This window comes from Misgurnus anguillicaudatus, chromosome 21 (assembly GCF_027580225.2).
Source record: "Misgurnus anguillicaudatus chromosome 21, ASM2758022v2, whole genome shotgun sequence".
Taxonomy (NCBI): domain Eukaryota; kingdom Metazoa; phylum Chordata; class Actinopteri; order Cypriniformes; family Cobitidae; genus Misgurnus; species Misgurnus anguillicaudatus.
The window spans coordinates 61,792,503-61,819,864 of NC_073357.2; the positions used below are offsets into that span (position 1 = coordinate 61,792,503).

The following is a 27,362-nucleotide window of genomic DNA, read 5'->3' on the forward strand; positions in this document are numbered from 1 at the left end:
ATAAACCTGTTGATCAAGCTCAGTCCTGATCAAAACTAGTAAATGTTTACAAGCATTCCATGATTTTAGCTCTTTAATTGCCAAAGTTCATAAATGATGTCACTCATAGAAATGTTTAAAGGCTAGATGTCTCACCCGCGCTGCTGGCCAATTGAGTGGAACGTCCGCATTTGGCGGCCATCTTGCCGCGGGGCGCTCGCTCACTCGTAGCATTGAGTTTTAGTGGTGCAGGTACTTTTAAATGACCATAACTTAATTTTCTACCGATTTTCAAACGGTTTCGTTTGTTATAAACGTCAAAGATGTACCTACGACACTGCATAATTAGGGGAGACCGGGGCTGGTTGTCTCATGGGTTGGTTGTCACATTGCTTATTCCAGACATACTACATGGTGCTGTAGTACAATTTTGATATCAATTTGTTAGCCTTTAATAGCTTACTCATTTGCACTTGTAATTTTGCTGAGCAGACACAAAGCATTGAGGTGAGGAGACAATTTTTTATTTTTATGGTTCAGAGTAAATTTTTATGTTGGTGTTGTTTTTGTGTTGAGATATTAGTTATTCAAAAACAAAACACTCATTAAAAAGCCAAAAGTAGTAGCTTTATTTTGAGTCATATTTTAGCTATCAAGTTAAAGCCGTGTGGCAGCTAGCTTAGCATGTTTGTCAAGAAGTCAGTTGGGGATGGTTGTTTCATAGCTTGCGGAGTTGGTTGTCACATGTAAGTATTGGACATGTAGACCTTTTAAAACTGTTGGTCTGTTTGTTTTTGTTTGCTGTTAAAATAAAATAAATAAAGCATTAAATAAAGAGGTTTTAACTAAAATTATTAACACTAAAACACTATTTCATTTTATTTCTCAACACAGTAGACAATTCAAGTAATTGATCACCGACTTTAATCCCACTGTTTAAACATAATGGGCATTAATGACAACTATCATAGGGGTGGTATTCATATTAAAACTTATTTGCAGTTTCTAGCTTAAAAAACTAAAAAGTTACACATTATCTTTTCAGATCTCAATTTATCACTAAAATCCTATTGAACCTCTATAGGGACAACCAACCCCATACCCCGTGACAACCAACCATTTCATGTAGGAATTACTGCTGAAAGATTTTTTGAAGATGAGCAATTCATGCATTGTAAAAATTGTGACAACCAACCCCGGTCTCCCCTAAAAAAAATTAATGAAACATGTTAAAGCATCCAGAACTATATCCATGTTAATAACGCTTGTAAGAAACCAAACTGTTTTAGGGTTGGTGGAATATTTAGCAAGTTATGGTCATTTAAAATACCTGCACCATTAAAACCCAATGCTACAAGTGAGCGAGCTGCCTGTGGTGGGATGGCCGCCAGGTGATGACGTTAGAGACTCCCACGTAACACATCTAGCCTTTATACATATCTATGATGTCACTTATTTGGGGAAAACCACAAATGATTGTGGACTGGATTTATTTTACAGTCTTGGACATGTCAAAGATTAGTAAAACATTGCCTTTGATGCATTGTTAGTTTTTGTGCAGCATCAGATTTTTTCTGCCTCATTTACTGTTTTTGCCCCATTAACTTCCATTTTAACAACATTTTTTTGATTGCAAAGCCATGACTCCTTATAATCATGCATTCTTGATTGTTGGTGGTTTTTCCTTTTGCAAAGATGTACAATTTGTAATTTTAACTGTTGATCACTAGGTGGCACCATTAACCCTTTAGTAGGCCTGTGCAAAAACAAAGCTTAATTTCTGGCTTGTATATCGATAAAGCATTCAACAGGCCCATGTTATAAATCAAATTAATAGACTGCACTTAAAACATAGAAAAAGTCAGATTTTCATTATGTGTCCCCTTTAAAATACAATTCTGGATTAATTTATTTGGTTCTTGATTGCCTGAAGACCTTTAACTCTTTCCCCGCCAGCGTTTTTAAAAATAATCACCTCTCAAATATGTGTTGGTTTCTTCAAAAACATCAAATTTTGAGCAAAAAGCAGAAATAATTGCATTTTTTTAAGGATTTTTGATAAAGATCAGATTCAGAGCACTCTGAACATACACGGAGTTCTTTCTCTTTCACGCGAGTCGTTTCTTCGGGGGTTGTATAAGTTGCGAAAGTGCATAAAGTGCGGAATCCACCTGGTGGATAATAGCGGTATTGCAGAAAGCCAGAAATTCTCGTCATTTGCAAGGAAGCGTTTTCTCTTAATTGACGAGTTAACTCATTAATGGCGGGGAAAGAGTTAAGGAGGAGAGTCTGAAAAAATTGTTGAGATAAACACACTGTGGTATAACTGAGTTGTGTGTTTTTAGCGGAGGTACAGAGTGAGGTGGAGAGGATCTTTGAACTTGCTCGGACATTACAGCTGGTTGTTCTTGATGCAGACACAATAAACCATCCGGCCCAGCTGGGGAAGACATCTCTGGCTCCTATTATTGTCTATGTTAAGATCACATCTCCTAAGGTACACATTGTGCTTCATGACTCTGATCTGCTGAATGATGAACAGATTGATTCTCTCTGTTTGGGTGTCATTCACTGATCATGTGACATTCGTACAGAAATCTTGAATCAGCAGTACGTTTGTCGTTGTCGTGATTTTGAGGATCACTGATGATATCTGCTGTGTAAATCTTTCAGGTTCTGCAGAGGTTAATTAAATCTAGAGGAAAATCTCAGGCCAAACATCTCAATGTACAGATGGTCGCAGCTGACAAACTGGCCCAGTGTCCATCAGTGAGTAAACCTGTACACACAAACACCTTTACATATTTATCAAAATGAGGACTTTCAATATACTTATTGTTTATCTGCTTGTTAAGTCTGACATCACGTACAAGCAACCTTCAGATCCCTCTTATGAAACCAATACACAGAAAACTTAAACTGCATTTCATCGACTGTCCGATAGCGTCTGGCTCCAAAAGGGAGTCAATCTCATAGACCTCCATGTTAAAATGCCCAAGTTTAAAGTAGAAAATAATATGTTTACAGCCTGGTACAAAAGTGTTTTTGGTCTATATAGCAAATTTTGATATTAAGCCGTAAAGTTCAGCATAATTAAGGGTGTGATTACCTGAGTGACGGGTGATCAGTCACTGCTGTCACTACTGTCGAGCTAGGCAGGCGTGGTTTCAGCAATCAGCCACCTCAGCTGCACCCGCATCCCACCTCTACCCAGTTTTGGCTATCCGTGAGGGATGCATAGTGATGCACGGCCAAGATGGCGACACAGGCACCGCCCAGAATTGGTTTCAAAAAAGCTCTTCACAAACCTATGGGTTTCCAGATCCAAACCCTTGCCATAGGGAAATAACAAAAAGAAAATGCTAATATACACTCGAACCACAGTGTAAAACTACCAAAAACCCCTGATACTAATTTTTATCTCCATAACAAAACTCAAGATGATCAGATATATATTTGTTGTAAATAAAAATATGTAAATTGTTATATATATATTTTAGGAAGGGGGGTTCATCATATTTAGGGGTCCTTGGCATCATACATTTTGAAAACCCCTTTTATAACCTAACTGTACACACCAAATGCGAATTTAACTATTTCAGGGAGTCGATTACATACAAAGTCAATGCATAGACACAAATAGATGCGAACTCACTTGGGCTAATGCAAGTGACTTGAATGGGGCGGTGCGATTGCCGTGAAAACAAGCGTTATTCACCTCAAATGCGTCTTTGCGCACGTTGAAAATATTCAACTCAAGCGAACAATTTGCATGACACGAAGTTAAATATCATGAATAATCTAGAACGAGAAATGCGATTCTATGCGTTTGGTAAGTACGCAGCATAATAGTAAAATTTGCTGCATTTGTACAATTACAAAAAAAAAATGTATACGATTTTTATAGTATATTTACAAATGAGAACGTCCTCAATGGGAGGGTTTTGCTCACTGTTGGGTACATTTTTCCCCCCGCAAAATATAGTTAGATAGGTACTACTTCCATTTTGACTGATTTGGGTAAAAACGTGTTTTCTATAGCAAGAAATTGACAAGATGAAAACTCTTTTCTGTTACAAACTTTCACATAGCATCTTTGGGTTATAATAACATAAAAAATAATTTGATTTTCAAAGATTTATTATAAATACTAATTGTTTTTTCAATGCAATAAATCCATGACAAGTTTTTTTTTCAAAATGCTATAAATCTATTGAATCAATATATAAATGTGCATTCATCTTTGCCATGTTATATTCATTTAGTTGACTAGTGGTATACACTGATAAAAAATAAACATTAATGGCATTAACCAAAACATTTTGTCATACTAAGATCACTGTCATTGCTGCGGTTATACTTGGGACGTCATCATTTAACATTTTTCACAGCGATCAGCTGTAAAATGTTTTGGTCCTGCTCGAAGTTTTTCATAAGATCCTCTGGGGTCAATGTGTTAGCATGACAGAAACTTGATGCTGTCGGGAGAACAAGCAACCGTCTCCCGAGTGCCTCTAGCGGAAATTATTAGATGTTGATGGCTTACGTTTCTTTCCCGTCACAGAAAACCATCACAGGTTTATCAGTGCAATCAAACGTATTATTTTGCTTTTGTTTGTTTGTTGATCACGAAGTACAAAGTAGATGAGGAAAACTAGGATTCTGTGTACTGTGCGCTGTAATTTGTGGAGTGGATTTATTGCATTCTGCAGAAAAGAAGGAGTGGCGTTTATTGCGTTCTGGGAAATAAGGGAGAAAAGATGACAGAATAACACGGCAGATATTGGATTTTGGGTAAAATTAAGAATTTACTTTTAAATACTGACCTGATATAATACTGATGTTGGCAGTAACACGTTTTTTTTTTTTTTTTTTTTAAGGCATTTATCGCGTTTTGGAACCAAACTCTTCATTTTTTATAAAAGAAAACATTGAGTTTTTGAATTAAATAAAGAAATAAATGAAGTCATGAATTCAGTAAAACTGTTTTATATTTACATTAACACACAACAAATATTCACACATATGGGCAGATTTACTAAACGGGGCGAAGTAGCTCGATAACGCAATTCTAAAAAAGCACAGATTGGAGTGGTGATATCTGCGTGTTATTTACTAAAAAAATTTGTGGATTATTTCCTTTCACACGCACAAACATTATAAACACGAAATTTTGTGTCTAAAAGGGAAACTCCTAGAAATGCATATGCAATGAGATCAATTGCAAAAATAACTACACCACACCTTTTCAGCGCTAATGATCCACTGTGCGTCTTTAGTAAATCCTGACAGTCGTTATTTAACGCCAAAATGATGGTTTGCCCTCACGCAAGCTGTTAGTAAATCTGGCAATCCAGATGAAATGCAATCCACTGTGCAGAAAGTGTTGACATTAATAATGTGTGAATATTGCGAGATGAATCAATAACCCTAAGATCCCACGACAGAAAGCATCAACATTTATTTTCAATCCTTATGATATTAATATTGTCTACTTACTCAGCTGTCCATGTTTAGTGTGATATTAATGGATGATCTTGTCTTTGCAGGAGCTGTTTGACATTATTTTAGATGAGAATCAGTTGGAGGACGCCTGCGAGCACATGGCAGATTATCTGGAGGCGTACTGGAAATCCACTCATCCTCCCAGCGTCCCACAGAGTCATCTACTGTTAGAGGAACAAAACACAGAGACTGAAACTACTGATGGACCACAACCTTCATCCAACCTGAAACTAAAGGTACAACTTCCAGAATATCAGAGTTTACAATCACCTGTAGAATATCTATCAGCAAACGATCAATCCTCATACTGTAGCATAAAACTCTACAAGAGTACACACAACACAAACACAATGGGCCCTATTTTAACGATCTAAGCGCATTGTCTAAAGCGCACAGCGCAACGTCTAAATGGGCGTGTCCGAATCCACTTTTGCTAATTTAACGACGGGAAAAATCGTTTTTGCGCCGAGCGCATGGTCGAAAAGGGTAGGTCCTATTGTAATGGGAGTATTTTGGGCGTAACGTGCAGTAAACCAATGAGAGTCACAGCTCTCATTCCCTTTAAAAGCAAGTTGCGCTGGCGCTATGTCTAATCCCTATTTAGATGACGGACTTTGTAAACTGAAAAACTAAGCGGAGGAAGAAGATCCCCAGTTTAAGATTAATGTTAAATAATTGTGTTGTTTTTCCCTTATATTTAAATTGTTATTTTTTTATTAAAACCTTTAAAACCCGTTTTCTTTTAGTCATGGAAGTAAAAAGCAGGCTTGTAATTGCTTTAAATGTATGGATATCCAATATCATCAAAACATAATTTACAAGTATGTAAGATAAGGTTTGTACTCTAAAAATACTTTATTTGTAACAAACAGGAGATAAAGAAATTACAAACGGCTCTCCGCACGTTTCAGCACTTTGGACAGCGTTTTTTAGCAAAGAGTTTTTTTAAGCATTACTTACAAATGTTTCTCATCTCGCCATATCCACAGGTACATCATATACAATAAATCCGTGAGGTAGCATTAAAAAAAAAAACATTTAAAAACAGACGCATTTGTTTAAAGCAAAGCATTTATTTACTTATCAGGCTGCAGGTAAAGCAGCTCTTTGTGCCTTCTAACGTCTCATAATCAGTCCTCATTTATGAATATGTCCAAGAGACTCAATAATAATCTCTTAAATTCAATCCTTTAATCTTTCATATTTAAAAGCATTTTTGTGCTGCTGCGCATTTATGTACTTTGTGATAAGCAAACCCGCGTTGTCCTCCCGTTTATAGGCGCATATTAATGCGCTCTTTAAATAACATAAAACATACTGCGTAGTCTATTTTAGTTGCCTCAAAATAGCAACGCGCCAACAATGCGCCTGAACACACCTCGTTTTTCAGACCAGAACGCCCATGGGCGCAAAGGGGGCGCAAATGCATTTGCTATTTAAACAACGCGGCGCTAAACGTGAAAATTAGGGTGGAAACTAGCGAAAGACACTTGCGTCGCGCATTGCGCTGCATTGCGCCGGGTGTAAGATAGAGCCCAATGTTGTGATTCTAACAGTGTCTGTGTGTAATAAAACTGATGTGCTTATCCCTCTGTAACATTACTGCTTATCAGACCAATGAGTCTGATCCTCTTACAGATGAATAACATCAGTCACGGTGAGACTTGAACAAACTTGCACTTCAGAAATACTTTAGCTTTAAAATGCACTGTATGACATTATAAGATTTGTGTGTTTTGTAGTGAATTGCAGTGATCTGTGTGGTGTAAACTGAGCATTGTGTGTGTTTGGTGTTTTTACAGTAATGCATTTAATATATTCCACTTTTTCAGATGGGATTAGCTTTAAGAGTTATAAACGTACCGTAAGTGATCAGGTGCTGATTTAGACGGGTTGTTTTCATTACTTAAGTGTTTATGTTATATGTTTATATTATCTGTATATTGTATATATCTATTGTTAGTGTCTGGATGTAGACATTAAAGAAGGTTGCATGGAGTAAAATAAACCAGACATATGTGTGATATAATAATGACTGACTTACTTAGTATTTTTGCCTTGTTTTCAATAAAAATATCAATATATTTTTCTTGAATTTAGTGTTTAAAAAAAACGATCAAGATTTTTTTACTCACCCCATTGGCAGATTTTTGTGCTTGTTTTATGCACAAAATCACTTAAATTTGATATTTTTTGTCTAAAAACTAGACTTATTTTAATAAGAAAAAGCATCTTAATTTTTAGATATTTTTACTGATAACAAGACAAAAATACTAACAAATTTTTTTCTTATAAATATTTTTAGCAGTGCACTCGCTCATTTCGTTCATTACTTTCTTACTTAGTGTTTTTGTCTTGTTTTCACTAAAAATATCTAAAAATTCTTGAAATTAAGATGTAATTTCTTTGATGAGCAAAATGACCCAAGGAAAATATGTCGAGTTTGTAGACAAAAAATATAAAATTTAAGCGAATTTGTGCTTAAAACAAGAAAAAAAAATCTGCAAATGGAATAAGAAAATTTTTCTGAATTAAGTGTTTATGAAAAAAGTAAATTTATTTTAAGAAAAAAAGTTTTAAGCACTAATTCACTTAAATTTTATATATATGAAGAGTTTGGTTCCAAAACGCAATAAATCCATTTTGACAAATTTTGGTAAAAACGTGTTTTCTATACCAAGAAAGTGACAAGATGAAAACAACTATTTTCTGTTACAAACTTTCACATAGCATCTTTAGGTTATAAAAACATAAAAAATTCAAATCCATAAGTTGATTTTCAAAGATTTATTATAAAAACGGATTATTTTTTCCACAAAATGCAATAAATCGATGACAAGTTTTTATTCAAAATGCTATAAATCTATTGAATCAATAGCCTATATAAATGTGCACTCATCTTTGCCATGTTATATTCATTTAGTTGACTAGTTGTACACACTAATTAAAAATATAAACATTAATGTCATTAATCAAAACACTTACTTTGTCATATTAAGATCACTGTCATTGCGGTTACTTGACGTCCTCGCTTAACGTCTTTCACAGCGATCAGCTGTAAAATGTTTTTAGTCCTGCTCGATTTTCGTTGACTTTGAGTAAAATAATGGAAAGTTTTTCATAAGATCCTCTGGGGTCAATGTGTTAGCATGAGAAGCTTGATGCTGTTGGGAGAACAAGCACCCGTCTCCCGAGTGCCTCTCAGGGAAAATATTAGATGCTGATGGCTTACGTTTCTTTCCCGTCACAGAAAACCATCACAGGTTTATCAATGCAATTAAAGTATTATTTTGTTTTGTTTGTTGATCACGTAGTACAAAGTAGATGATGAAAACTAGGACTCCGTGGACTCAGCGCGTCCGCCATTGTTTGTTTACATTGCGTGACTGGTGGGCTGTAATATCAGGAATGGATTTATTGCGTTCTGTAAAAAAGGAGGAGTGGCGTTTATCGCATTTTGGGAAAAAAGGGAGAAAAGATGACAGAATAACACGGCGGATATTGGATTTTGCGTAAAATTAAGAATTTACTTTTAACTACTGACCTGATATAATACTGATTTTGGCAGTAACTCATTTTTTTCAAAAATGGCGTTTATCGCGTTTTGGAACCAAACTCTTCATATATTTTTTTGTCTAAAAACTATTTTCCTATGTCATTTTGCTCATCAAGAAAATCTTGATTTAAGAATTTTTAGATATTTTTTACTTAAAAGAAGACAAAAATACTAAGAAAGTCATTTTTTGCAGTGAAATGTTTCCACACCAAATTTGGAGTCTCTGTCAAACTCAATAGCGCCACCAAAAGTCCAAAATTTCACTTACGTTTTTGCTTATAACTTCTGATGCGCAGGTTGTAGAAACAAAATAATTTTTCCTCTGAATCCTTGGCTCGATTGTTCCGCACGCTATGATGTCTTTTTCCGTCATGACAAATTCTCCGCCATTTTGAATTTAACAAAAAAAATTCTTTTTCATACTCCTAGAGATGTTGTCCAATTTGTGTGAAAATGGGTATTTAGAATCTAAAGACACCCATGGCAAAAAGTTATGGAATTTGTGTTGATTGGCTTATCCGTTTTTGTATATCCTGGTAACAAATTTGGCGCAGAGCACGCAAAAACAGATTTAAGGCTGTATCTTTTTTGTCACAGCATCACCTTGTGGTGTCGAGATATGAAAAATGGCTATTTTTGCTGATATCTACTGCCAATATAAGTCTAAAATCATGATCGTGGACTTATTCATGCATACCAAGTCAAACAATAGGCTACTAAATGTTTTTCATTCTGCCATTTTGAAATATTTGAAAACCATACTTTTTCAAACTCCTCCTACAGTTTTTGCCCGATTTGCACAAAAATTGGTTTGTAGCATCTAGAAGCACTCACAGCAAAAAAAGGTATACAATTTGTGGTGATTGGCCAAACCGATTTAAGTCTGTGTCTTCAATGAACTTCCACGTATTCACACGACACTTGGTACATGTAATCAGAGTCATGTAATCAGTGCCACCCAGTGGTCATGAGATATAAAAAAGGTGTTTATTTTTGCTTATATCTACTGCAAATAAGTCATGAGAGTGATCTGGTTACTTTCCCTGAATCTAAAGAGATTTTGTTCTGCCATTTTGGGTGTCAGCCATTTTTAATTTTAAGACCTTCTTCCTATCCGTCAGATTTAAAAAAAAAAAACTGGCAATTTTTGCATATATCGTTGGAAAATGAGGCCTAATAATGACTTTCCTAACTGCTTTCCCAAACTCAACTTTATTTCCTTTTGTGCCCCTGTTGGCTTGACCCCGTTATTGCAGCTATATTTTAAATGTGAATCTGTTTTTACTATTTTAACCATGAACTGTTGCCAGTCCAGAAAGCTAACAAAAGGTCTTAATCCATAATGAAGTCAATGCAATTAGAAATGTCTGTCATTTGCAGCATTTAATTAAGCTTAACAAAAACAAGGCTTGCAATCACGTTCCCACATTTATTGATTCATTATTTTATCATTCTTATGTTGCTGAACCAGGATGCAGGGGGAGATCAGAGACCGCTGAATGACAGGAGGGGTTTACATGAAGACCACCACCACCATCATCATCATCATCACCAGACTCAGAAATCAGGAAGTTTAGAAAGTCCAGATGACAACATAGAGGAACCTCAAAACAACACAGAGCAGCAACCTGCACAGAGCGAATGGAGGACACAACACATCCATCATTGCTCTTCATCCACACGAACTGAACGTCACAATCATCACCGCCATCATCACCGCCGGACCACGTGGACGCTTTCTCGACAAGAGACGGTGGAGAGCAATGAACCTCATCAAACAGAGGAGGAGGAGCTTCAAACCAATCGCCATCATCATCACCATCATCATCATCGCGGAGACAAAGAGAAAGAATTCGACCACAACGAGAAGAACAGCAGACATAGAGGACAACAGAGATCACAACGAGAACATGAGCGTATGAGGGACAGGAGACGAGATGAGACGGAGTGGACAAATGAGCATTACATAGAACAGTGACACAAACTCACAAGAATACAACTGTGACACGTAACAGGGTTGAACAAAATGAACACTTTAAATTCATTCTGTTAATTAGATTTGAGTAGGCTAAATTAGTATTTGGGATTTGGCATTGCCCCACAAAACAAATTAAATGTGGCCCTGGACCATCCTGGTCATAAGGGTAATTTTTTTGAAATTGAGATTTTGAAAGTCGAATAATATGCTTTCCATTGATGTATGGTTTGTTAGGATAGGACTATATTTGAAAATCTAAAATCTGAGGGAGCAAAAAAATCAAAATATTGAGAACACATATTACTAATGATTTTTTTATATATATATATTCACGGTAGAAAATTTACAATGGAACTTATTCTTTACCTAATAATGATTTTTGGCATTTAAAATATCGATAATTTTGACCCATACAATGTATTTTCGGCTATTGCTACAAATATGACTGGTAAGTGCGACTTATGACTGGTTTTATGGTCCAGGGTCAGAAATGACTTTTGATTGACCTTTTCCACCACGTAGAAACTTTAAATGTATTGATATTTATCAATTGATGATAGTTATTAATTGAACACTGATTATTAATATGTAAATGTTAAGATGAGATGTATAGCAGCAGTAATTTATTTTCATAACATTAAATGTATTATTATTAAAATTGTCACAAACAGCAATATGAATTTCTTGAAATTTCATTTCACCCCCTAAATTCAAATAGTTTAACTTAATCTCTTTAATCATTCATTGAAATTCAGTCATGTTATAAAGGCATTATTCTTATGTCAATTTTGTTTCTCATACACATGATTACTGACCTCTGTAATGGATCATTGACACGTTCTTCACATTATTCTTCTAGGTGTTTTAAAGGACTGCGTAATGTACAGTCTATGACACACAAGTCGATCCATACATACCGTATTAGCTCGGCTTCAAACACTTAGTGAGCTGTCTTCAGGTCTATAGGTACAGTATTGACCTTTTTTATGGGGATGAGGGCTGATTTTTGCTGCTGTTATTGCTGCAAAAGGTGGACATACCAAATATTAAAGTTATAAGTGGATAAAAAACAATACGACTCACATCATCCACTGTTTGTTGTGCTCAGAGCAACCATCATTATGAAATAAAATCATGTTTTGGAAGCAAAGAAGTGGCAGGTTTTAGTCACCAGTCACTAAAGTGATCACAACTCATATTCAAAACAAATGACCGGTTCATTACCAGTTGCAAAATAGTATTTAAATGACATATGTTACTTACAGTTTGCTGGATTGTTGTTTGGCTGGATACACAATTAGGATATATAAATGTCATTTTTGTACATTTACTAGTCATTATTTATTATGCTGTGTGAGGGAAACAGTCCATATAAAGAGGAAGAGCGACATACAGCTGTTTGCAAGTAACTTACTGTAGTTGTATGTTAATTTAATGGCAAAGTTAAATGAACATTAAACATTAACAAGTCTTTGTTTTTACAGAATAAAACTAAAATAACAGCTTCATGCATGAGCAAAAAGCGAAGAAATATGTTTTCAACACGAATGATGATAGAATTGAGGGACAGAGAGGCACATTGGAGGGACAAAAACACATCATGTCCAGTATGACCGCAGTTACAATTACAATGATGGTAACTCATTTACATAATATGCAATACAAGTCATCTGTAGTGAAACATATTCATTTTTCCAAAATATATTAGTAATTTTATAATGATTAGATGTAAATCATACACAAGTGGATGAGTCGTTCAGACACTGACATTCATGGCTCTCCATCAGATTTATAGCAAGTCTTGTATTATATTATTGATATATTATAGAAGAGAGAACAATTTACACCGAGGTCTAAATAAAATCTATGGTGATTATTAGTTATGTGTACTGTACGTTAACAATTTATCTGAAAATAAATGTAAGGATGTCCATTGGTTTGCTAAATATATAAAAGTACAGAGTAGGTTTGACTGATTGTGTCTATTATATAAAATCATTTCATGACATAATATATTGTGTAATTTAATTCATCCTACTAGTAAATAAAGTGCGTATTGTATGTGATTTAAACCTATCCACAGTCATATTCACAGTCAAGTTTAAACATGTTACATTTCAGCTAGACACTTCAAATGAAACACAGCAAGAACAATAATGTACTGTAAATAAGTCAATAAAAAGACATCATCTGTATCTCTCAGGTAAGTATCTTAGCACAAGAACCTGTGGATGAAATATAAAGATTAAGTAATTAAAGTATGCATTTATTTTATATATCCTTTCTTGTAGACAATTTCCATGATTTTCATTTATAACTATTTGGGTGTTTGGATCAGTAATTTTATTTTAATCTACCAGTCAATATTTCAGCAGTGAAGTGAGGTTTATTGGATTAACAGAAAATGTTTAATATGTATCAAAACGAAATTAGACAGGTGCATACATTTGGGAACACCATTGTCATTTTGTCATTATTTTTAAATAAGAATTTGGCAGAAATGTTGTCAATAGTTTTTTTTTAAAGTTGATCCTCAATTTTTTCCCACTAGCGCATACTGTATTATTTACCCTGGCATAAAGGTCACTAGCCCTACAACTATCTTGGACCCCTAGAAACTCAATAAATAAGGTAATGACACCAAAAATTATTAGCCTCTATCAGATATGTTTCAAGTATTGTTAAAGTAAACAGTTAGTAATAAAATCCGAACAAATAATTAAATTACAAACAAAATCACAAGTAAATACAATACAAGACTTTTGGTTGGTCTACCTGTAATTTTCAGGTGCAAAAATGAAATGATCAAATGTAAAGTAAAACTTCTCAAACAGAACATGAGTACACATTGACTTCTATTTTGCATCTTCTTGCATTTGAATATTTTTATTCTCATTGTAATAAAAAGCCGGGAAAAAACAAAACATGTTTTAAAGCTTTATGTACTTGCCTGTGTTCTTCTGTTGTTTCACCTTCACCTTCTCTTTATAAGGAAGTTGTTTCCAGGACAGTTTAAAATCAGAGATGTGTAGAGACAGAGCAGACTGCAGCTAAAATACATCAATAAACACATTGAATCACTTACATAAAACATACTGTCAATTCTTTTTCTCTCATATCTGATGTCATCAGTTTCTAAATGATTTACAGAGATGCAATTGCACAAAATGAAACACTGCCATATGTGGCTTCTTTCTTAAACAGGTCATCATGAACTAAGGAATTAAATTTGCCTTGACCTTTTAACATACACTCACCTAAAGGATTACACCTGTTCAATTTCTCATTTATGCAATTATCTAATCAACCAATCACATGTCAGTTGCTTCAATGCATTTTGGGGTGTGGTCCTGGTCAAGACAATCTCCTGAACTCCAAACTGAATGTCAGAATGGGAAAGAAAGGTAATTTAAGTAATTTTTAGCGTGGCATGGTTGTTGGTGCCAGACGGGCCAGTCTGAGTATTTCACAATCTGCTCAGTTACTGGGATTTTCATGCACAACCATTTCTAGGGTTTACAAAGAATGGAGTGAAAAGGGAAAAACATCCAGTATGCGGCAGTCCTGTGAGTGAAAATCCCTAGAGGTCAGAGGAGAATGAGCCGACTGATTCAAGCTGATAGAAAAGCAACTTTGACTGAAATTACCACTCATTACAACCGAGGTATGCAGCAAAGCATTTGTGAAGCCACAACACGCACAACCTTGAGGCGGATGAGCTACAACAGCAAAAGACCCCACCGGGTACCACTCATCTCCACTACAAATAGGAAAAAGAAGCTACAATTTGCACGAGCTCACCAAAATTGGACAGTTGAAGACTGGAAAAATGTTGCCTGGTCTGATGAGTCTCGGTTTCTTTTGAGACATTCAGATGATAGAGTCAGAATTTGGCGTAAACAGAATGAGAACATGGATCCATCATGCCTTGTTACCACTGTGCAGGCTGGTGGCGGTGTAACGGGTGGGGAATGTTTTCTTGGCACACTTCAGGCCCCTTAGTGCCAATTGGGCATCATTTAAATGCCACTGCCTACCTGAGCATTGTTTCTGACACAAAGCTCGAATCATTTCAAATTGGTTTCTTGAACATAACAATGAGTTCACTGTACTAAAATGGCCCCCACAGTCACCAGATTTAAACCCAATAGAGCATCTTTGGAATGTGGTGGAACGGGAGCTTCGTGCCCTAGATGTGCATCCCACAAATCTACATCAACTGCAAGATGCTATCCTATCAATATGAGCCACACTGCAAAAAATTTGCTGTAATTTTGCAGCTGGTTGCCAGTAACTTACTGTAGAAGATAAAGTCTAAAAAAATTTCATGTTCATTTAACTTTGAACAAAATGTTGCGAAAGAGGGTCAAATACAGTATTAGTATTGTGTTCCTAATAATCCTTTAGGTGAGTGTATAACAATTCTTGATATCATTAATACATCCTGCAAGTATTGCAACTTAAAACGGTTTCCCAAAGAACCCAATATTATGAAAACAATGGATGTAGTTTGTTTATCTTATATAGAAGTAGAGTTCTGCGTATTTATTTGTTTAATGCTGGATTTTGTTGAAAAGTCCCAACCGGGTAATAAGTCGCAGGCTGTAAGTCATCAAATGTCTGTGTTTTTAGTGCATATAATGTAAACGACATGAACATGTAGTGAATCATAAGTTATCCAGAGATAGTGGGATAATGATTTTTGTGTTGTGGTGCCGCGTGATTCGCTCCTCCCATGGTACGCCTTAAGGGGGTCGAGTTTATTTGGAGTTTATTTAGCTGATCTGTCTATTATAAATCTGATAAAACTCTTCTAAAGAAAGTAGTTGTTTACAATCATGATAAGATTATAATAACAGTAAGATTGTGATAACAGACAAATGCTGCTGGTTATGGAAAATGAGCATCTTTACAGGGCTTCTGAAGGGTCCAGAAGGACTGTTTATTTTTATAAGGATGTAGTGTCATATCAGCGCTAACCTACACTGTAAAAAATGTCTGTAGAAATTATAGTATTAATGGGTATTACTGGCAACTAGCTGCCAGTAACTTATTGTAGATTTTACATTTATGTTATTTACTGGCAACATTTTGTTCAAAGTTAAATGAACATGAAACATTTTTTGACTTTATCTTTTACAGTAAGTTACTGGCAACCAGCTGCAAAATTACAGCAACTTTTTTAGAGTGTATGTGCCAACTTGTTATCGCCATAGAAACCGGAGGCAGACTTGAAACTGCACATGAGCTTTAGCGCTAACTGCATCTGATCACAGCCGTATTTCGATCGACTCAGATTTTGCATCGTACCCAATTCATCAAGATACAGAGAGCATGCGAATGCACACCGGACTCATCGTGAGAGACACAACGTGTTCGCACGCAAAATATTTAAAGAGTGTCATTATCACGGGAGAACAAAAAATCTGATGCCAGATATACTTGATCGGCTGTTAATATTAATAAACATTAACAATATTACAAGTACACTTTTATTATAAAATAAAAAATTTTTTAAAAAAGTTAACCACAGAGTTCATTACCCCTTTAAATAACATTTACTTATTTTTAAAGATCTTTTTCGAACCTGCTTGAGGATTTGATCACTCACAGCCGCTGCATTTACACTGGAGACCAATTTCAGTCTCAAAAGTTGTTTTTTCATATGACCTGAATCACAGAAAACACAATCTCAACAATCATATACAAACAAAAATACTGATATTTGAGAAAAATATTACAAGTGATCAAAAAAAAAAATCAGAGCAGAAAGAAAGTTCAATAATGAGCACAAGAGGTATTACTGAAGACTAAACTAATAATGTGTAAGTGTAAAGCGCATGTTTCTCGTGGTCCTATTTTCAAACTTTAGTTAGTGTGTAATGTTGCTGTTAGAACATAAATAATACCTGCAAACTTATAAAGCTCAAAGTTCAATGCCAAACGATAGATTTTCTTTAACAGAATTCCCTTTTCAAATCTGCCCTCTACTTCCCGCTTGAATGACGTCAATATACGAGTTTTTGACTAGTTTTTGTGTAAACACAAAGCTTTGAAAATACAAGGAAAATGGCCACTTTAACAGTTTTAGCTAACCCAACATTTTTTACACAACCTTTTTGAGTAAACTAATATTTTTAAGTTGAATTAACTCGAAATTTTGAGGCAATCAGGTTACTTACTTTTTGTTGAGCCACCTAATCTTTTTAACAGTCTAATAAAGTACACATGAATCTTAATTTTAAAGCTTTGGAGTCATCATTATCACACCTATTCAATCAGCAATTTACAGAATCTCAAATTTCCCAACTCTACCAAAATATAAAAAACTTTGGTTTAAGAAATTACGTTTTCCATAGATCTCAACTTCACATAGAGAGAGATAATCCACAAGTCCAGTCCTGACCACATTCACATAGCGTCCCTCCATCCCATTACACGAGTAACTGAGAGTTTGACCAGATAGAAATCCAGAAGTTACAGCACATCTAGAAAAAGAGAAAATCAATTTATCAATCTCTACATCAATGTGTTTAAATAAGTACGTTTTTGTTAAACTGATTTTATGAATAACTTTACATGGGATTGTTGTTTCCATTGTTTTCCAGGGAGTTTCCAATGCGAATCTCTGCTCCATTGGCTAGATCATAACGGTCTGATCTAACAGAGATGATTACTGTGCCAATATCATATTTATTCTGAAGATCCAACCTCCACCATGGGTCACTTTGATATACTGTAAGCATGCAGTTTGCAGCTTGACCATCTATGGCATTTTGAGCTACCCAATATGTGGATGACTGTATAACTGTTCCACTGAAAGCCAAATTCTCTACAAATGTGATCAAAGACAGCAGATCAGTCAGTCTTAATGATTCATTCAATTCAATAGTTTCAAAAGTTTGATCAAATCAAGTATATTTCCTCAGAATTACATTTACTTAGTTACATTTACTTGAGTACAAGTTCTTTTTAGAGTATATTTAAAAATGAGTATTTTACTCTTACTCAAGGGCATTTCTAATGAAAACACTGTACTTTTACTTCGCTAAATTTGGTGGCGTTACTACAACGCTACTGTCAAATGGTAATAATTAATGAATATAAATATATATGTAAAAAAGTCTATATAGCATGTTCGAAAGTCTCGCGAGACGTTGGAGAGGCTGCGTGTGTTGCTAGAGGTGGCTACGCATCATCCTTTTTAGCGCGTGTAGATGAAAGCAGATGGCCGTAGCATGTGCGAGTTATTGGAGGCAGATCACGCGTGGCCTCAAGTTCGCTTTATGTTTTCACTTCAAGTGGTGAAAAAGAAAAGTTTCATAATGCGATTCACGCTGTGTGCACCAAACGAACCGACATCTCAGCGTACAGGAATCCAAGCTCCAACCTGAAAAAACATGTAGTGGAAAGTGTCACAGTGATTTGAACACTATTAATGGTCATTTGGGAACTATGGGCACTTTTACCATATTTTAATACTATTTCACACATTGTCCAAGTTGTTTTTGTCATATGCGCACTTGTGCAAGCAGTGACACATCCTGTAAACCTTACAAACAACAGGCATTCACATCTGTACATTTCCATATCATTTCCTCACAAAACTAAACAAACTGATTAGCATAATGTGACATCTTGCATTTATACACATGTAGAAATTACATACAAATAAAAACGGGATTGTATTTTAATTAAATCCTTTCAAAAAAATGTATATACTTATAAAAATAAAAGAAAAAGGTATGTTTTTAAAGGAGCATCTATTATATATTATAATAAATGTAGAGTTGATTTGCAAAAACAGATTAAATCCATATGAAATTCTAAAATTAGCATTTTTATCAAGCTCCTATGTTATTTAGTTCAGCAATCGCACTTTAATGGCATTGAAAATAACCTATTCATACATAATAACAAACAGACACACTTTAAACACACACAATCTTTTTTGTGAAAACTCTCCAAGTAGTCTGAAATTTTGTGTTTTTACGCTTCTTCTCTATCTGATTAGAAGTAACGTCTCGGTAACCCTCGTTCTCTGAAGGAAGGGAACGGAGACGTCATGTTGTGATCTACCAATTGGGAACTCGCTTAGAGAGACCAATCTACTTTGAGAAGCTACTAAAACGCCAATGAACTTGGCATGCAGGTATTTGCATCTGCCGGCATCGCCCCGCCAGTGGAGTATTTAACAAGAGGCAGGTGCAATACCAAATCAGCTATTTTCGCTGAGAAAGCCAAGCATCAGTGCCCGGCTTAACTCAGCAGTGGAACAGCAAACTGTGGCGACGGGACGTGGCATCTCCATTTCCTTCCCTCAGGGAACGAGGGTTACATCCGTAACCGAGATGTTCCCTTTCAGTCAGTCACTACGACATCATGTCGTGACTGACAAATTGGAAATCCCTACCAAAGCGCCACTGAAGCTGACCCTTCCAGTGTCTGCATAATCCTCCCGAATCAACTAAGGAGACGGAAAAAGGGGTTTACTGCAGAAGGCCTGACACTATTGTTCCACAACCCACAATAGTAAACTAGCAAACTGACAGCAGGTCCAAACTGATGGCATGAAACGTCAACTGAAAATGCATGGAGGTCCCCTATCCTCTTAAAAGAGGCCAATGCTAACAGGGTTAGCGTTTTTATAGTGAGAAACTGCAAAGGTTCGAAAGGAGTGGCCTAGAGTGCCAAGAGTGAGCTATTATAAGCCATTTGTTGAGATAAGCTAGAATGTGAACGTGTGCGTGTGTTTGTGACTAGAAGTCTGTGCTGTTTGCTGTGATACATTTGATATGTAAAACTTGAAAGACGTTAAGGAGATCTCAATCGTCTCTGTTGCTACGTGACGTGACAATCATTTATTATTTAAATCCATTTACAAGATAAGAATATATATATACATTGTGTTGTAACACTGATTAAATAATCTTGATATACGCTACATTCATTATGAGACGCCTTTTCTTTTAATATTACACTGTAGACAGTAATATATGTATTTTATATAAAACTCTATGGTTGTGACAGCACATTATCTGTTGGTTCTCTGGAGAATAAAGGGGAATGCACTCTTTTTGTGAGTTTTTGTGGGTGTTTCAGAACAGAAACAAACTGAAACAAAAGATTCTCCACCCGGCCCTCCTCCGGGGGAGGGAGTGGTGCGATCACCACCTCCTGAAGAGTGATTCCCTCTATCTCCATGTCGCCCGTCTCAGGGCTGCTTGGACTTCTTTTACCTTCACAAGCGGCGGGCTGAGTAGGCGGGGCGGGCTGCTGACAACTAGATCGCTTGCGTCGCCGTGATGTAGTCCGAGGTGGGGAACGAAGGCGGCCACTGCAGGACGTCCTTGGCAAGAAGCAGACTGAGGAGTCGATGTTGACAAACCTGGGGCAACTTTCTTCCAGCGAGGCATGATCTGTGCAATCTCCTCAGTCTGCTTTTGAGTGGCCGAGAACCGCTGGGCAAAGTTCTCTACTGACTCACCGATGAGGCCGGCCTGGGAAACCGGAGCATTCAGGAACTTGTTCTTATCAAGGTCCTTCATGTCCCCCAAGCACAGCCAGAGATGCCGTTCTTGGACCACCAAGGTGGACATTGCATGCCCGACTGCCTGAGCAGTCACCTTAGTCATACGGAGCGCTAAGTGGACACCCGTAGGTCTTTAATGGCACCCGGTCGTGACCTCCCTCATACAGATCCCTCAAAAATGTTGCTTGATGGACCTGCAGCATTGTCATCGCATGAATGGCCAAGGCCGCTTCCCAACATGCCTGATACGCAGCAGCCGTGAGACCAGATGACTGCTTACAGGCACGTGAGGGAAGGGTTGGCCGGTTCCTCCAGGAGGAAGCGGTGGCCAGACACAGCTGCATAGCGACCGCACGGTCCACTCTCGGGATCCCAGTGTAGCCCTTAGCTGCCCCGTCAATGGGAGAGGTGAGGGTTGAAGCCCGAGCAGCTCCCAATATCAATCATCTAGGCGGGACGTTCTGGGAAGAGGGGGTTGAGACCACTCCAGCCCTACCGTCTCCACCGCCCGAGCGAGCATGGTTGCTATCTCCGGATCAAACTTGGGCTGCGCTGCCTGACTCAAAGGTGGGAGCAGATCTGAATCATGATCGGAGACAGACACCCCCCTCCGATGCAGCGACAGATACCAAAGAATCCAAAGGAGGACCAACAGATACAGAGGGTGCCATAGAACACGGGCTCACCGACTACATCGGCACCTCTGCCGGCTGTGGATGACAATGCTGAGAGCCAGTGGAGGAACCAGCCGACTGGTTCAGCACCGTGATGCGGAGGTCGTCCTTCTGGGCTTAACACCCGCACCCTGGCGGTGCCCACACCAGAAGAAGAGGGGAGACGTTCTCAAAGGAACGAAACTCACCTCCGCAGATTCACGAGGGTCATACTCTCGCAGTGAGAGCACAAACCCCCTACGAACGCCGCATCGGCCCAAGCCGAGAGACAGAGATCGTGACCGTCCTTGGGTCCAATGTATTTGCGCACCCAGAACCACACGGTCGAAATGCCATCTATAAAAAGACGCAAAGCTCTGCGACACGAGAGAATGGCTGTCTTTAAAAAGACACAAATTCAACTTGCGTTGCTCTTTTAGAAAAAACACTCTCTAAATGCTCGTTGATGATGCACACAGAGGAGAGGCAACGCACACACTCAACTCAGGAAAAACCAAAAGAAAGAGGTGGAAACTGCAAACGTCCGCTGTGGAACTGCTTGTCCAACCAACTGCTTGTCCAACCAGTGTACTTCCGTAGAGCAGGAGGCTTCTCAAATGCAGCTTAACTGCAGGCTTTTGAAGCGAAAAAGCTGATTTGGTATCACACCTGGCTCTCATTAATACTCAGCCGGTGGGCGGCACCGGCAGATGCAAATACATGCATGCCAAGGTCATTGGCATTTTAGTAGCTTCTTGAAGTAGATTGGTCTCTCTAAGCGAGTTCCCAATTCGTCTGTCACAATGTAACATCTCCATGACTGCTTGAAAAGGAACTAGTAACTAACTATTTGATTATTTTTTCATCTAATACTTTTTTACTCTTATATTAAAAAATACGAATTAGATTGTTACTTTTCTTGAGTAATTTTTTGTATAAGTACTTGTACTCTACCCACCTCTGTTCCTCAGTGCAAAATGAGGTGTGAGAAATCACCTGTATCATAGACCTCAACCTCACAGAGAGCGAGATTAGATGTACGTCCAGTCATGACCAGATTTATATAACGTCCCACCATTACACCACATGAGTAACTGATAGTTTGACCAAGTTGAAAACCTGAAGTTACAGCACATCTAGAATGAGAGATAATCAGTTAATCTCTAGAAGTGTTTAAAATGATATCTATAAACTGATGTCATGAATAACTTTACATGGGATTGTTGTTTCCATTGTTTTCAGTGGAGTTTCCAATGCGAATCTCTGCTCCATTGGTTTGATCAAAATAAACATCTGATCTAGCAGTGATGATGACTGTACTAATCACATAATAATCCAAGAGATCCAATCTCCACCATGGACTCAATTCATATCCAGTAACTGCGCAGTGTGCAGCTTCACCTGATCCATATCTTAAACCATCTATAGCATTTTGAGCTACAAAGGTGGAATATGTGGATGACTGTGTAACTTTTCCTCCAAGTGCTAAATTATCTAAAAAATAAATCATCAAAGACAGTTGATCAGTTTGATACTTCATGACAAACTTGACAATCTTTATGACATACGTTTAATATGAACTTTTCATAAACAATGTATGAAGTTCTTCTAATATTTAAAGTTTTTAACATACCGAAGAGCAATTTTGACTGATGATTCAAATCATGAATGTTTTTGAATGATTCGATAAGTTTCAAGAAATCAATATTTATCAAATAATAATAAAAACATAGCATTCACAAAAAAATTCAATAAACTCTCAGTGGAAGTCTTCTTAAATGACTGAACGCAATGATGAATGATTATTTAAAAACTCAATAACAAAATTCAATTTAAATTAAGATGCACCTGATTCATTTGTGTGTCAAATATGAAAAGGTTACCTTCAAAACTACCCGGAATGGAAACAAGAACTGTTAAAACAAAAATAAACAATTTTAACAATGATTTTTTAAAGTAATTTAAATTAAGATGAACACAAAAGTATTTTATTCTTTAACTTGGTAGTGTTTTGAAATGATTATCTTGTGTCTTCTCATGTGTTAGCTGTACTCACCAGAAAGTAAAATCAGATGAATGAGTTTCTCCATCTCTGAATGTTTAAAGATCATTAAACAGATAACAGAGAGAGATAACTGAACAAAAGAAATATGATTGAGAGAGAGAGAGAGAGAGAGAGAGAGAGAGAGAGAGAGATCTTTATCTTATGGATTATTATGATGATAACATACCTGTGTGAATATAGATATGAAGATTTATCTCAGTCACTTATCACTTTGTCTGCTTGGATTTCAGTTTCCTCCCTCCTCACAAACTCACTGATAGTTTCATGAAAGTATTTGACCTCTAGGAAAAATTTGCATAACATCAGCTGTCATTTACAAATCAAATCAGGTACGAATGCAGACTTTTGTGTATTTGAAAGCTTTTGGGAAAAACCAAGTGTGATTTGTATTTAAATACATTAAAATATATGTATTTTCAAAATACATCAATTACCTTTTACCAGTCAACCTCTTTATTAAGTCCAAAATTGATTTCTATTAATGACAAATGTGCTGATTTGATCCATTCATGTCCTGACCACCAGGCTAGAGATTTTAAACATCCTTAATCCACAGTCTATCAAATAGTCTATCCGCTTGATGGATCCGACCGCATATGTACTGCATGCAGGTATTCAGTGGCTTTTACATCAAAGGCCGGCCACAGACAGGCTATGCCATTTGGGGAGGGGCCGTTCACTGATCCCCCTATATTTAAAAAAAATCCTAGACAAGGTTGGACCTGCCGAACAGGTTGAGCACTTTCATATACTGTGTTGAGCAAAGAGGCTGCACAGTTTGACCAGCGGGAAGCGGCCGCACATCAGGCCGCCAGACGGGGTTGCTTTATAACTTGAATGTATAAGACCGGCCCTCGCAGCCTCAAAACACTACCGGCCCACCGGGAAATGTCCCGACTCTCCCGATGGCCACTCCGCTACTGCGATCAAATATGGTGGCACAAAATAAAACGTGGGGCTTTTAAAAGTGTGTTAAAAAGGGTAACAATAATGTATGGCAGAATGGCACTTTTGGGAGTACTTCCACTCGGCGCAGTAAAACTCTCATAATAAGAGTGAGAAGGGGAGCGGATTTTTCAGGTGTGACTTTTTACTGCGCCGAGTCGAATTACTCCCAAAAGTGCTATTCCACCATACATTATAGTTACCCTTTTTAGAAAAGCGCCAGGTTTTATTTTGTGCCACCATATTTGATTGTATAACTACTCGTTTTAAATGATGTGTTTGGTCATTTCTAACTTCATCTCTGTTTGGTACCATTGAATGAACTGAGCTAAGCTAAGTGTTACCAAAGTGTCGCCGCGCGCCACAGTGCTTAAGTAAACACACTAAGATGATAGAGGTATGTAATAACATAGTTTAATATGACAAAACGATGGAGTATCCCTTTAAAACACCTGATTTAACTCATTTGGCAATGCAGACCGACTGGTAAATGACATCAAATTAATGCGAGAATCACTCTGAGCAGCGCGGGGTCAAATCAAGCACATAGCCCTTTTCACGCAGGCACTTGTTAGGTTTTTTTCTTTGAAACGTCTGAAGTTTTCTAATAATCTGTGTGCATTTTGTTTATGATAACCAGTGGTGGGAATAACGGCGTTACTTTTTTCAGTAATTAGTAATCAAATAAATTACTTGATTTTGACATGAAAATGCTGCGTGTTAATATAATTAATCTGATGAAGCGATTTTCACCCGTGAAGGCTCTCTCTCTCTCTCTCTCCTCTCTCTCTGCGCAACAGGTAATGTTTTTCTGTGTGTGTATGTTGGGGGGTGGGATATAGGGCTGTCAAATTTGAACGGATATCAAATATCATACAATGTATTTGAATATATTCAAATATCTAGCTGCCCCCGGCGCGCATAATTTTTTTTACATATAACTATATATATATATAACCAGTGGTGGACAGTAACGAAGTAAATGTAATTCGTTACTGTACTTAAGTAGTTTTTTCGCGTATCTGTACTTTACTCAAGTACTTTTATTTTGGGAGACTTTTACTTTTACTTTACTACATTTTAAAGTCAAATATCTTACTTTTTACTCCACTACATTTTAAAAAATCGGTCGTTCCTTTTTATTTATCAGTGGATAAAAAAAGTAACTGGGCAAACTAAAGCTGCACAAAAAAACCTAAGATGCACACGTGATGCGTCAAACCACCAATCAGGGTACAGCATGCGCTTCGTTTTGAACTTGTTTTGGTTGCCGCGCTGTTTCACGTAAGCTACGCGAGTCACGCGAGTGCAGCAGCCAGCCAATGCATCGTTTGGAGAATGAAACTGCATTCAAAAACAACGGAGGAGATAACTGACCCGTCACAACAACAATGGCCTTATTTACGCGCGTTTTTTTAAGTCCTTGAATAAAAGAACGAGTCCTTCGTGTCTTCTCTGCCTGCCTTGAAACTGTGCTATTTCGTTTTAAAAGAATACTCTTTCAAATCTAAGGAAACGCGTAGAGGTAAGCCATTTTTATTCTGGTTATATTTTTAAATGAGCAATCTTAACAGTAGCTTGCAGAAAACTGTTAATTGTGTTGCTAAAATATATACGACGTTATCATGAATGAACTTTAAGCTATGCAGGCTGAAGCTATTTTTAGCCGTATAGTTAGCTGTTTCACTTAAGTTCATTGTATTTGAAGCTCAGTTATTTTGAAATGACAATTAACTGTTAATCACTATCAACACTGTTGTAAAATATAAATGACATTTTGACTAGCCATGCAGTGTATGATGCTTAAACAGGCAGGTGGATTGGAGTGCTCCCTATTAACTGAGATTGTTATTAATATTTTCATATAATAGTTTTGCTTCCAAAATATATAAATGCATTTAATTATGTATTACAATATACATATGACATGCTAAAGCACATGAAACGTTTCTGAAATTATATTCTGTAAGGCTTGTTTTAATTTTTAAAGAAAGGGAGATTTCTAGATAACGTTATGTATTTAATGTTTTGAAAACTATTGTGAACCTGTGCTTAAGTCAAGTTTTTATTACACTTAAACTGATAAATTATTTAACAAATAAATCTTGAAATGAGACTTACTGTTCTCAATCCTGTTATTTCATTTGATGCTAAAGGAAATTTTTTGTTTTTAAGGTTTTAGGCTTATGATCATTTTAATAGACATCAGTGTCTGATTTATTAATGTCCTTTTATTAATTGATTGGTTAGCCAAGTGAGTTATTTCACATTATTTGAGTTTTGTGACAAAAATGATACGGCCATAATAAATCACAGTACTTTTGTACTTAAGTACATTTTGAGGCAGATACTTTTGTACTTTTACTCAAGTAAAAATTTTAAGCAAGTACTTCTACTTTCACTTGAGTAATATTTTACCCTGGGTATCTTTACTTTTACTCAAGTACACGATTTGTGTAATTCGTCCACCACTGTATATAACTATATACATGAGCTTAACCAAGAACTCTCTTCTACACGTTACAGTATTAATCCGCTCGCTAGTAAAGGTTAATGTTAGCCCCTGTACTCTGCTACTTTTGTTGTCCCTGATTTTTCTGTATTTTCTTCTGCTTTTATTCATGTAAAGCTGCTTTGAAACAATTAATCAATTGTGAAAAGCGTTATATAAATAAAATTGAATGGATTGAAAAGGAAAAGTTTGTTTAAAGTGTCGAGATGTTGCTATGGGCTTTTCTGAAAAGTTCTGAAAAGTTTTCTGAAAACTGTCAACACTGAATTGTGCGCTCCCGTAAGTAAACCTTTAGTGAGTAAATAAAACAAAAGTTGGCAGCAGGTCAATTTATTAGGACCGTAATACTTATTTTTTGTTAAGACATCGTAGAATTGATACTTTTACCCTTGATGCTGTAAGTGAGGTGAGCAATTTAAATTAAAAGACATGCAAATTGTCTGGAAAAGATGTCACGGCTCACAGGTATTCTAAGAACTTTTACTTTATATTTTACTACAGGTGTGTCCAATTGACCTTAAAGAGAAAATTAAGCAGCCAGAAAACATTTGTTTAATTTAAAAAGGCTTTAAAAGTTGGATATGAAAGACTTGTGTATGTTTAGACCCTTAGTTTTGTATGTATTTATATTATTTCA

At 36.6% G+C, this 27,362-nt stretch overlaps 2 protein-coding genes across 6 annotated transcripts in view; one reads left to right on the top strand and one right to left on the bottom strand.

Annotated features, from left to right (window-relative positions):
- The window catches only part of cacnb2a (calcium channel, voltage-dependent, beta 2a), a 58,570-nt gene extending 46,878 nt beyond the window's left edge, over positions 1 to 11,692 (top strand). For all 5 annotated transcript variants that reach the window (XM_055217701.2, XM_055217721.2, XM_055217715.2 and 2 more), the window contains 4 exons: positions 2,325 to 2,476; positions 2,653 to 2,748; positions 5,529 to 5,720; positions 10,512 to 11,692. In XM_055217701.2, the coding sequence (XP_055073676.2) occupies positions 2,325 to 2,476; positions 2,653 to 2,748; positions 5,529 to 5,720; positions 10,512 to 11,018 (947 nt within the window). In that variant the 3' untranslated portion in view covers positions 11,019 to 11,692. The remainder of the gene's footprint in view (positions 1 to 2,324; positions 2,477 to 2,652; positions 2,749 to 5,528; positions 5,721 to 10,511) is intronic.
- Positions 11,693 to 11,920: 228 nt separating this feature from the next.
- LOC129453537 (fucolectin-4) lies at positions 11,921 to 19,090 on the bottom strand. The gene is made up of 5 exons (XM_055217820.2): positions 17,598 to 19,090; positions 17,367 to 17,506; positions 16,606 to 16,688; positions 13,969 to 14,068; positions 11,921 to 13,243 (listed from the first exon to the last, which is right to left on the bottom strand). Exons 1-5 carry the CDS (start codon positions 17,762 to 17,764, stop codon positions 13,218 to 13,220), a joined length of 516 nt encoding a protein of 171 aa, XP_055073795.2. The 5' UTR covers positions 17,765 to 19,090; the 3' UTR covers positions 11,921 to 13,217.
- Between the last annotated feature and the right edge of the window lie 8,272 nt (positions 19,091 to 27,362).

Excerpts from the sequence above, each read along its gene's own strand:
- LOC129453537 (XM_055217820.2), bottom strand. The coding sequence starts at position 17,764 with ATGCTTACAGTATATCAAAGTGACCCATGGTGGAGGTTGGATCTTCAG. Across the intron at positions 16,689-17,366 it reads AGTTGAGATCTATGGAAAAC|GTCATATGAAAAAACAACTT; the intron begins GTAATTTCTTAA and ends TCTGTGATTCAG. Across the intron at positions 13,244-13,968 it reads GAAACAACAGAAGAACACAG|GTTCTTGTGCTAAGATACTT; the intron begins GCAAGTACATAA and ends TTTCATCCACAG.